The 12953-nt window shown below is 46.9% G+C and overlaps 1 protein-coding gene across 1 annotated transcript in view; it reads left to right on the top strand.

The window, feature by feature from the left end:
- The window catches only part of LOC124012293 (transmembrane protein 64-like), a 30085-nt gene extending 24086 nt beyond the window's left edge, over positions 1–5999 (top strand). Inside the window, exons 3-4 of the mRNA XM_046325756.1 lie at positions 3949–4178; positions 5835–5999. Of these exons, the coding sequence (XP_046181712.1) occupies positions 3949–4178; positions 5835–5999 (395 nt within the window). The remainder of the gene's footprint in view (positions 1–3948; positions 4179–5834) is intronic.
- The last annotated feature ends 6954 nt before the right edge of the window (positions 6000–12953 follow it).

The following is a 12953-nucleotide window of genomic DNA, read 5'->3' as shown; positions in this document are numbered from 1 at the left end:
GAGGCATACGCCCCCGCCACTCTTCTTACCAGAGAGATGTTTGTTTCTGTCGGCGCGATGCGTGGAGAAACCCGTTGGCTGCACCGCCCTGGATAGCGTTTTCCCAGTAAGCCATGTCTCCGTAAAGCAAAGAACGTTGCAGTCTCTGATGTCCCTCTGGAATGCCACAACCTTCTTCCTGAAATGTAGCTATCACAACCTTCTTCCTGAAATGTAGCTATCACAACCTTCTTCCTGAAATGTAGCTATCACAACCTTCTTCCTGAAATGTAGCTATCACAACCTTCTTCCTGAAATGTAGCTATCACAACCTTCTTCCTGAAATGTAGCCATCACAACCTTCTTCCTGAAATGTAGCCATCACAACCTTCTTCCTGAAATGTAGCTATCACAACCTTCTTCCTGAAATGTAGCTATCACAACCTTCTTCCTGAAATGTAGCTATCACAACCTTCTTCCTGAAATGTAGCTATCACAACCTTCTTCCTGAAATGTAGCTATCACAACCTTCTTCCTGAAATGTAGCTATCACAATCTTCTTCCTGAAATGTAGCTATCACAACCTTCTTCCTGAAATGTAGCTATCACAACCTTCTTCCTGAAATGTAGCTATCACAACCTTCTTCCTGAAATGTAGCTATCACAACCTTCTTCCTGAAATGTAGCTATCACAACCTTCTTCCTGAAATGTAGCTATCACACCCTTCTTCCTGAAATGTAGCTATCACAACCTTCTTCCTGAAATGTAGCTATCACAACCTTCTTCCTGAAATGTAGCTATCACAACCTTCTTCCTGAAATGTAGCTATCACAACCTTCTTCCTGAAATGTAGCCATCACAACCTTCTTCCTGAAATGGTGAGTTGTAAAAGTTTTCATGAAAAGGGAATTGACAAACGTTGATATTGGCAACAGGATCTTTGCATAATACATTATTCATTTTGAGTGCGGTTATAGATTTTCTTTTGTAGTTTCTCTTTTTCAACTGGTTTTTCTTTCTCCCTCTTCAATCCATTTTTCTCTTGACCTTACAAAGGCACCCTTTGATCTGTGTAAAACTCTTCTAATTCTAGTTGTAAAGACTTAAATACAGACTCCTCTTCTTGAGATAGATGATCTTTCGTTAGAAAACTGTCACGCTTGCTCGTCCTCTCTTTTTCTCCAAGATTCTTTAAGTGCTTCAGCTTTTTGGCACGTTTTAATGGCTACAAATCTGACTTTATATTTGAAAAATTCCCATCTACTTCCATGACCCAAGTCTTCTCTCTCAAAAAATATCTTTGGCTAACGATTTGATGTTTCCAATGAAAATATAATCTTTGTTGTTTAATTTCCCATATCCTGGAGTATCCTTTTGTGACATAGTTTTGTTGAGTCCAGGTAGAACCCTTTGAATCCAGATTCAAATAACGGCCGGCATCATCAACACAGAGATCCTTGCATAATGTAGTGATGATGTTGCTATTCTGAGAGATTTGACTCCTTCTGGGAGGAAAACGATCAGCAGAGTCAAGTGTTTTAGTTCAAATCTCCTCAGAGAATTAGAAAAGCCTCTTGAGTATTTGTTGCATAAATCCTGTCGTCAGAGAGAGGCCATGATAGAGAGAGGCCCTGACAGAGAGAGGCCCTGACAGAGAGAGGCCCTGACAGAGAGAGGCCCTGACAGAGAGAGGCCATGACAGAGAGAGGCCCTGACGGAGAGAGGCCCTGACAGAGAGAGGCCCTGACGGAGAGAGGCCCTGACGGAGAGAGGCCCTGACGGAGAGAGGCCCTGACGGAGAGAGGCCCTGACAGAGAGAGGCCCTGACAGAGAGAGGCCCTGACAGAGAGAGGCCCTGACAGAGAGAGGCCATGACAGAGAGAGGCCCTGACAGAGAGAGGCCATGACAGAGAGAGGCCATGACGGAGAGAGGCCCTGACGGAGAGAGGCCCTGACGGAGAGAGGCCCTGACGGAGAGAGGCCCTGACGGAGAGAGGCCCTGACGGAGAGAGGCCCTGACAGAGAGAGGCCCTGACAGAGAGAGGCCATGTCAGAGAGAGGCCCTGACAGAGAGAGGCCATGTCAGAGAGAGGCCCTGACAGAGAGAGGCCCTGACAGAGAGAGGCCCTGACAGAGAGAGGCCCTGACAGAGAGAGGCCCTGACAGGTGTCCTGTGTGAATCTAAGTGTGCGTTCTCTAATTCTCTCCTTCTCTCTTTCTTTCTCTCTCTCGGAGGACCTGAGCCCTAGGACCATGCCCCAGGACTACCTGACATGATGACTCCTTGCTGTCCCCAGTCCACCTGGCCATGCTGCTGCTCCAGTTTCAACTGGCCTGGGCCCTAGGACCATGTCCCAGGACTACCTGACATGAGGACTCCTTGCTGTCCCCAGTCCACCTGGCCATGCTCCTGCTCCAGTTTCAACTGTTCTGCCTTACTATTATTCAACCATGCTGGTCATTTATGAACATTTGAACATCTTGGCCACGTTCTGTTATAATCTCCACCCGGCACAGCCAGAAGAGGACTGGCCACCCCACATATGCTCTCTCTAATTCTCTCTTTCTTTCTCTCTCTCGGAGGACCTGAGCCCTAGGACCGTGCCCCAGGACTACCTGACATGATGGCTCCTTGCTGTCCCCAGTCCACCTGACTGTGCTGCTGCTCCAGTTTCAACTGTTCTGCCTTATTGTTATTTGACCATGCTGGTCATTTATGAACATTTGAACATCTTGGTCATGTTCTGTTATAATCTCTACCTGGCACAGCCAGAAGAGGACTGGCCACCCCACATAGCCCGGTTCCTCTCTAGGTTTCTTCCTAGGTTTTGGCCTTTCTAGGGAGTTTTTCCTAGCCACCGTGCTTTTACACCTGCATTGTTTGCTGTTTGGGGTTTTAGGCTGGGTTTCTGTACAGCACTTTGAGATATCAGCTGATGTACGAAGGGCTATATAAATACATTTGATTTGATTTGATTTGATTTGACAGAGAGAGGCCCTGACAGAGAGAGGCCCTGACAGAGAGAGGCCCTGATAGAGAGAGGCCCTGATAGAGAGAGGCCATGTCTCCCCCACTGTGGTTGCCACCGTTTACAGACAGGAGTCACTGCTGTTGATGTGGAGGCAGCCAGGATGCGGGAACCAGCGACACGAGGGAACACGGCTGGCAAGGAAGCCCGAGAGGCAGCCCCAAAATATATTTTTTTGGGGGGGTGGCAGAGTCAGGAGTCAAACCTGAGCCAACTCCCCGTGCTTACCGTAAGGAGACGAGGATGGAACCAGAGCCAGTCGGGGTGGAATTGGGAGGTGAGCGAAGCAGAGACAGTGAAGGAGTTGATGGGGAGATTGGAGGGGAGACAGAAGCGAGGCAGAGACAGTGAAGGAGTTGATGGGGAGATTGGAGGGGAGACGGAAGCGAGGCAGAGACAGTGAAGGAGTTGATGGGGAGATTGGAGGGGAGACGGAAGCGAGGCAGAGACAGTGAAGGAGTTGATGGGGAGATAGGAGGGGAGACGGAAGCGAGGCAGAGAGTGAAGGAGTTGATGGGGAGATTGGAGGGGAGACGGAAGCGAGGCAGAGACAGTGAAGGAGTTGATGGGGAGATTGGAGGGGAGACGGAAGCGAGGCAGAGACAGTGAAGGAGTTGATGGGGAGATAGGAGGGGAGACGGAAGCGAGGCAGAGAGTGAAGGAGTTGATGGGGAGATTGGAGGGGAGACGGAAGCGAGGCAGAGACAGTGAAGGAGTTGATGGGGAGACGGAAGCGAGGCAGAGACAGTGAAGGAGTTGATGGGGAGATTGGAGGAGAGAGTAATGAGGGAGTTGCTGTGTTGGTGCATGAGGCACGACATCCGCCCGACGGTGCATGTCTGGGATTTGATGTCACCTGAGTCAGCTCTCCATACTTGTCCTGAGGTGCGTGCACTAGACCTTCTGTGCGCCTCCCTTGCCCTGCACGTCTTGTGCCAGCTTGGCGCTACAGATCTCCAGTATGCGTTCTGAGCCCGGTGCGCTACATTCCAGCTCCCCCCATCTGCCGGGCTAGGGTGAGGATCCAGCCAGGGCGGATGGTGCTAGCCCTGCTCTCCAGACCTCCAGTGCGTCTCATCGGGCCAGGATATCTATCCTGCACCGGCTCTAAGCACGGTTTTCCCAGTTCGCCAGGAGAACCCAGTGCGGCCTGTTCCAGCTCCCCGCACGTGCCGGGCTATTCCATTCAGCCTGGAAGAGTGGTGCCAAGGCTACGCACCACATTTCCAGTGCTCCCCCACAGCCCGGTCTATCCGCTGCCTCCTCCACGGAACAGGTCTCCAGTAGGTCTCCCCAGCCTGGTGAGTCCAGTGCCTGTTCCCAGAACCAGGTCTCCTGTCCGGCGCTGCCAGGGTCGCCCTCCTGTCCGGCGCTGCCAGGGTCGAGAGGCTTTTATTCTCTATTTTGGTTAGGCCAGGGTGTAACTAGGGTGGGCATTCTATGTTTTGTATTGCTTTGTTGTTTAGCTGGGAGTGGTTTTCATTCAGAGGCAGATGTCTATTGTTGTCTCTGATTGAGAACCAGACTAGGGTAGCTTTTTCCCACATGGGTTTTGTGGGCTGTTTTGTGTCTTTCTGCACCAGACAGAACTGTTTCGGTTTCGTTCATTCTCTTTGTTGTTTTGTTATTCAGTGTTCAGTTCTAAATAAAAGCATGAATATATACCACGCTGCACCTTGGTCCTCCACTCCTTCCAACAGCCATTACACACCTACTGTTGTCTTTCAAAACGTGTGATTTTAAATTAGTGTTTGTCTATTGCTATTTTTGTATAACGTACTTTCAGATCACTGAAACTCCACCTGATCTGGTGGAAGCTGTCTGGACCACCTTTGAGGACCACCTTTGAGGAACACCTTTGAGGACCACCTTTGAGAACCACCTTTGAGGAACACCTTTGAGGAACACCTTTGAGGAACACCTTTGAGGAACACCTTTGAGGAACACCTTTGAGGACCACCTTTGAGGAACACCTTTGAGGAACACCTTTGAGGAACACCTTTGAGGACCACCTTCATGCACGGGCTTCAGGGCTGAGAAGGATGTGAAGGTTTTTGACCAGGTAAAAATGTCAGCTGTTCATTTATTTTCCCTCCAAGAGATATATATGCAAGACATGTATTTGTAATATGAAATAAAATTGCATTTATTCCTGTGTCGTGACATTGTATTAGTTAATGTGACGACTGTTGTTCATTGAACGATTAACTGAATCAAGCAATTATTAACTCATTAACCTGGGGCACCATGGGAAAACTCGTTTTTATTGAGTTTCTTTTCCCAAATTAACTCAAGGAATATCAGAATATCGATTTTTACAACAGCCGCTAATTAAAGGTTAATAGATGACGTTATTAGGAAAACATTGTAACATCAACAATTTTCCTAGTATATGTTTGATGTTTATACGTTGTATGGAAAATGTCCAAACAAAAGGGAATGTTTTGGTAAAGATGAAATGTTGTTGTCTAAAACTGGATTTGAGAAAAGCCTAGACCTTGCTCTTAACTTGGTACGCCCAGAGAATTGCCCTAAAGGCGGTTACGCCCACTTCTGGCGGTCACGCCCACGAGGGTATAAAACCTGTGAGAAAATAATTTACAGAGAAGACTACGTGACCCAAACTGCAGCCAAGGTCTAAAAAGTCAACGAACCCAGAACATAACACAAGTTTGAAGACAAATACATATGTTTTCTACCCAAGCTACGGATGAGTAGCTGTGTCTGAGCGGGTGAATTCAAGTCGAACAACCTAACCTCCATCTCCCATCGACTCTTGGTATCTACACTGTTTCATTCCAACGCTGTGAGCTGTCTATCCTCAGAAAACCCCTCCAGAGCAAGGGCAAGGGAACAGACTCCTAAGCCAAAAGGACTCTGACATCGGGAGGACGACCAGAAAGGTGCGCCGGAGAAGTGCGTCATCGAGAAACCTGAACTGTCCCCTGAACGGTCCACACAGAGAATCCTCTGAGACCTTCCCCACGTAATTACATCATTATATTCTGACCCATAAGAGCGGCAGTTTGGGGCAAGGCTAGGGTTAGAATAGCATAGCTGACAAATTCACCCAAATGTATATTTCTCTCCGTGTACTTTCTTTTTTCTTTGACTCTCTTTGAAATCCCCATTTTGTGAAACACCGCTATACTAAGTTCTAATCAATAGCCTATAATGTGTATCTTTTATCATCATTTTAGCTTTTTAGTAAATAAATATTCAACTAAGATTGGTGTGGTCCGAACTCATTGGTGAGACCCGGGTATGAACTCATTGGTGAGACCCGGGTATGAACTCATTGGTGAGACCCGGGTATGAACTCATTGGTGAGACCCGGTTCCGAACTCATTGGTGAGACCCGGTATGAACTCATTGGTGAGACCCGGTATGAACTCATTGGTGAGACCCGGTCCGAACTCATTGGTGAGACCCGGTCCGAACTCATTGGTGAGACCCGGGTCCGAACTCATTGGTGAGACCCGGGTATGAACTCATTGGTGAGACCCGGGTATGAACTCATTGGTGAGACCCGGGTATGAACTCATTGGTGAGACCCGGGTATGAACTCATTGGTGAGACCCGGGTCCGAACTCATTGGTGAGACCCGGGTCCGAACTCATTGGTGAGACCCGTGTCCGAACTCATTGGTGAGACCCGGGTATGAACTCATTGGTGAGACCCGGGTATGAACTCATTGGTGAGACCCGGGTATGAACTCATTGGTGAGACCCGGTATGAACTCATTGGTGAGACCCGGTATGAACTCATTGGTGAGACCCGGTATGAACTCATTGGTGAGACCCGGGTATGAACTCATTGGTGAGACCCGGTATGAACTCATTGGTGAGACCCGGGTATGAACTCATTGGTGAGACCCGGTATGAACTCATTGGTGAGACCCGGTATGAACTCATTGGTGAGACCCGGGTATGAACTCATTGGTGAGACCCGGTATGAACTCATTGGTGAGACCCGGGTATGAACTCATTGGTGAGACCCGGGTATAAACTCATTGGTGAGACCCGGTATGAACTCATTGGTGAGACCCGGTATGAACTCATTGGTGAGACCCGGTATGAACTCATTGGTGAGACCCGGTATGAACTCATTGGTGAGACCCGGGTATGAACTCATTGGTGAGACCCGGTATGAACTCATTGGTGAGACCCGGTCCGAACTCATTGGTGAGACCCGGTATGAACTCATTGGTGAGACCCGGTCCGAACTCATTGGTGAGACCCGGTATGAACTCATTGGTGAGACCCGGGTATGAACTCATTGGTGAGACCCGGGTATGAACTCATTGGTGAGACCCGGGTATGAACTCATTGGTGAGACCCGGGTATGAACTCATTGGTGAGACCCGGGTATGAACTCATTGGTGAGACCCGGGTATGAACTCATTGGTGAGACCCGGGTATGAACTCATTGGTGAGACCCGGGTCCCTGCAGACTCACGGATTATACCACGTTCAGAACGAGATTGTGGAGGTAACTGGATAATAAGAAAACAAAAATTACATTTCCATATTCCCTCTATCATCATGACCACCAAATGACATTTCCATATTCCCTCTATCATCATGACCACCAAATGACATTTCCATATTCCCTCTATCATCATGACCACCAAATGACATTTCCATATTCCCTCTATCATCATGACCACCAAATGACATTTCCATATTCCCTCTATCATCATGACCACCAAATGACATTTCCATATTCCCTCTATCATCATGACCACCAAATGACATTTCCATATTCCCTCTATCATCATGACCACCAAATGACATTTCCATATTCCCTCTATCATCATGACCACCAAATGACATTTCCATATTCCCTCTATCATCATGACCACCAAATGACATTTCCATATTCCCTCTATCATCATGACCACCAAATGACATTTCCATATTCCCTCTATCATCATGACCACCAAATGACATTTCCATATTCCCTCTATCGTCATGACCACCATTGTGGCTGACGGAAACCATTGTTCCAAAGTCCCTCTATTTCATGTTTAATGTTCTGAGGCTGGGTCTCCATAGTAACAGGACAAAGGAATTTGTCGGTGGCCTGAGATTTACCAGGGGCTTGAGGGGTCATAAAACCCCCCACATCTTCAGACCCCTAGATCTCTCCTCCTCTGTTGGGGTTGAGAGATCATCTGTAGGGTTGTGGTCTCCTGTAACCTGACCTGGACAGTCATGACACCTGTTATGAATCAAGGAGAGACTGAACATGGACAATACCCATGAGAAACAGAAGGAGAGCTACCTGAGGAGAATCAAGAAGGGGACCTACGACAACCGGGCAAATTACTTGGTTCGGAAGAAAGACGAAAGGAAGGCGAGACCTGGGATACCTCGCTGCTCTTTCGCTCCTAGCTGGGGTCACCTTCTGTTAAAGTGAACATAAAAAATCTCTGAACTATTTGTATTTGCACACAAGATAACCTGAAGCTAGTTGTCGTTTCCTGAACACTGATATTTTTCTCTGTGTCTTCCTTTTTTTGTCGCACTGCTTTGCTTTGTCAACTAGCCTACCTGGTTAAATAAAGGTGTTCTCAACTAGCCTACCTGGTTAAATAAAGGTGTTCTCAACTAGCCTACATGGTTAAATAAAGGTGTTCTCAACTAGCCTACCTGGTTAAATAAAGGTGTTCTCAACTAGCCTACCTGGTTAAATAAAGGTGTTCTCAACTAGCCTACCTGGTTAAATAAAGGTGTTCTCAACTGGCCTACCTGGTTAAATAAAGGTGTTCTCAACTAGCCTACCTGGTTAAATAAAGGTGTTCTCAACTAGCCTACCTGGTTAAATAAAGGTGTTCTCAACTAGCCTACCTGGTTAAATAAAGGTGTTCTCAACTAGCCTACCTGGTTAAATAAAGGTGTTCTCACCTGGTTAAATAGGTGTTCTCAACTGGCCTACCTGGTTAAATAAAGCCAACTAGCCTACCTGGTTAAATAAAGGTGTTCTCAACTAGCCTACCTGGTTAAATAAAGGTGTTCTCAACTAGCCTACCTGGTTAAATAAAGGTGTTCTCAACTAGCCTACCTGGTTAAATAAAGGTGTTCTCAACTAGCCTACCTGGTTAAATAAAGGTGTTCTCAACTAGCCTACCTGGTTCTAGAGATTTTATTCAATATTGGATTTCAAGTAAAACTATATTTGCATTTGGGGACAGATTTGAAGTATTTGTTTGAGTGTATATCAAATTGACTGGAGAATATGAAGAAAGTAAAGACTAATTCATTCGTTTTCATTTGAATAATAACATAATAACATTATATATTATAATTATATTATGTAATTGAATAATAACATATTACATATTACATGGTAAATACATCTTAGTAACGAAATTCAAAATGGCATTTCTTAAGTCCAAAATAACCACAGTCACATAAACAATGTGGATAATAGTTTCCCCTTCTTTATCTCAGAAAAGGTCCTCTAAGTCTATGAATATAGACAAGTTATTACAACGGTATATTTTTTTGCATTGATTTTAAAGTTAATTTATTTTACTTTATTTGATATTTCAAAAAATTGTGAGGGAGCAACCAAGCTTTCTTCTGTTAAATTTCAGTAATATAATATACATTCCAGAATAATTTCCCTCAAGGAGCGATCTGGTTGGAGTTAAAAAGTTATGAATATGTTATTACATTTGTTATCCAGCAGGGGGAAACCTTCTAACATAAATTGTGCATATATTTTCTCCAAAACACAAATTACATTTAATTAATTAAGTTAAGACCTGAAGGTAATTGCTTTGCACATAGAATTACATTCTTTACATCTTTCTAATGTATAAAGTTATATGTTCATAAGAACTCTTTATTTAATAAATATTTTCTTTATAATGTATTGGAGAGTTAAATGTTCATGAAAACGTTCTAGAACTTTCTATGGGCTCCCAAGTGGTGTGGAAACATGACATTTACAGAAGTTTTCAGACCCTTTACTCAGTACTTTACTGAAGCACCTTTAGGAGCGATTACAGCCTGGAGTCTTCTTGGGTATGACGCTATAAGCTTGGCACACCTGTATTTGGGGAGATTCTCCCATTCTTCTCTGCAGATTCTCTCAAGCTCTGTCTGGTTGGATGGGGAGTGTCACTTTTCGGCTATTTTCAGGTCTCCCCAGAGATGTTCGATCAGATTTATGTCCGGGCTCTGGCTGGGTCACTCAATGACATTCAGAGACTTGTCCCAAAACCACTCCAGCATTGTCTTGGCTGCTTCGCCCCAGTCTGAGGTCTTGAGCAGGTTTTCATCAAGGATCTCTCTGTACTTTGCTCCGTTCATCTTTCCCTCCATCCTGACTATTCTCCCAGTTCCTGCGTCTGAAAAACATCCCCAAAGCATGATGTTGCCACCACCATGCTTCACCGTAGGGATGGTGCCAGGTTTCCTCCAGACGTGATGCTTGGCATTCAAGCCAAGGAGTTCATTCTTGGTTTCATCAGACCAGAAAATCATGTTTCTCATGGTCTGAGAGTCCTTGTGCCTTGTACTGAGGAGTGTCATACCTGCCTCCTCTACACTCTAACCACTAGGCTACCTGCCGCCTCTACACTCTAACCACTAGGCTACCTGCCTCCTCTACACTCTAACCACTAGGCTACCTGCCACCTCTACACTCTAAACACTAGGCTACCTGCCACCTCTACACTCTAACCACTAGGCTACCTGCCTCCTCTACACTCTAACCACTAGGCTACCTGCCTCCTCTACACTCTAACCACTAGGCTACCCTGCCTCCTCTACTCTCTAACCACTAGGCTACCCTGCCTCCTCTACACTCTAACCACTAGGCTACCTGCCTCCTCTACACTCTAACCACTAGGCTACCTGCCTCCTCTACACTCTAACCACTAGGCTACCTGCCTCCTCTACACTCTAACCACTAGGCTACCTGCCGCCTCTACACTCTAACCACTAGGATACCTGCCTCCTCTACACTCTAACCACTAGGCTACCTGCCTCCTCTACACTCTAACCACTAGGCTACCTGCCTCCTCTACACTCTAACCACTAGGCTACCTGCCTCCTCTACACTCTAACCACTAGGCTACCTGCCTCCTCTACACTCTAACCACTAGGCTACCTGCCACCTCTACACTCTAACCACTAGGCTACCTGCCACCTCCACACTCTAACCACTAGGCTACCTGCCTCCTCTACACTATAACCACTAGGCTACCTGCCTCCTCTACACTCTAACCACTAGGCTACCTGCCTCCTCTACACTCTAACCACTAGGCTACCTGCCTCCTCTACACTCTAACCACTAGGCTACCTGCCTCCTCTACACTCTAACCACTAGGCTACCTGCCTCTTCTACACTCTAACCACTAGGCTACCTGCCGCCTCTACACTCTAACCACTAGGCTACCTGCCTCCTCTACACTCTAACCACTAGGCTACCTGCCTCCTCTACACTCTAACCACTAGGCTACCCTGCCTCCTCTACACTCTAACCACTAGGCTACCTGCCTCCTCTACACTCTAACCACTAGGATACCCTGCCTCCTCTACACTCTAACCACTAGGCTACCTGCCTCCTCTACACTCTAACCACTAGGATACCCTGCCTCCTCTACACTCTAACCACTAGGCTACCTGCCTCCTCTACACTCTAACCACTAGTCTACCTGCCACCTCTACACTCTAACCACTAGGCTACCCTGCCTCCTCTACACTCTAAATCAAATCAAAATCAAATCAAATTTATTTATATAGCCCTTCGTACATCAGCTGATATCTCAAAGTGCTGTACAGAAACCCAGCCTAAAACCCCAAACAGCAAACAATGCAGGTGTAAAAGCACGGTGGCTAGGAAAAACTCCCTAGAAAGGCCAAAACCTAGGAAGAAACCTAGAGTGGAACCGGGCTATGTGGGGTGGCCAGTCCTCTTCTGGCTGTGCCGGGTGGAGATTATAACAGAACATGACCAAGATGTTCAAATGTTCATAAATGACCAGCATGGTCAAATAATAATAAGGCAGAACAGTTGAAACTGGAGCAGCAGCACAGTCAGGTGGACTGGGGACAGCAAGGAGCCATCATGTCAGGTAGTCCTGGGGCACGGTCCTAGGGCTCAGGTCCTCCGAGAGAGAGAAAGAAAGAGAGAATTAGAGAGAGCATATGTGGGGTGGCCAGTCCTCTTCTGGCTGTGCCGGGTGGAGATTATAACAGAACGTGGCCAAGATGTTCAAATGTTCATAAATGACCGCTAGGCTACCTGCCTCTAACCACTAGGCTACCTGCCTCCTCTACACTCTAACCACTAGGCTACCTGCCTCCTCTACACTCTAACCACTAGGCTACCTGCCTCCTCTACACTCTAACCACTAGGCTACCTGCCTCCTCTACACTCTAACCACTAGGCTACCTGCCTCCTCTACACTCTAACCACTAGGCTACCTGCCTCCTCTACACTCTAACCACTAGGCTACCTGCCTCCTCTACACTCTAACCACTAGGCTACCTGCCTCCTCCACACTCTAACCACTAGGCTACCTGCCTCCTCTACACTCTAACCACTAGGCTACCTGCCTCCTCTACACTCTAACCACTAGGCTACCCTGCCTCCTCTACACTCTAACCACTAGGCTACCTGCCGCCTCTACACTCTAACCACTAGGCTACCTGCCACCTCTACACTCTAACCACTAGGCTACCTGCCTCCTCTACACTCTAACCACTAGGCTACCTGCCTCCTCTACACTCTAACCACTAGGCTACCTGCCACCTCTACACTCTAACCACTAGGCTACCTGCCTCCTCTACACTCTAACCACTAGGCTACCTGCCACCTCTACACTCTAACCACTAGGCTACCTGCCTCCTCTACACTCTAACCACTAGGCTTCCCTGCCCAGTGTGAGTACCTGTTGTACCACCATGTGTCTATTCAAGCGTCAT

The sequence above is a fragment of the Oncorhynchus gorbuscha genome, linkage group LG24 (genome assembly GCF_021184085.1).
Source record: "Oncorhynchus gorbuscha isolate QuinsamMale2020 ecotype Even-year linkage group LG24, OgorEven_v1.0, whole genome shotgun sequence".
Taxonomy (NCBI): domain Eukaryota; kingdom Metazoa; phylum Chordata; class Actinopteri; order Salmoniformes; family Salmonidae; genus Oncorhynchus; species Oncorhynchus gorbuscha.
Note: the sequence above shows the minus strand (reverse complement) of the source record. Positions and strands in the feature narration are given on the sequence as shown.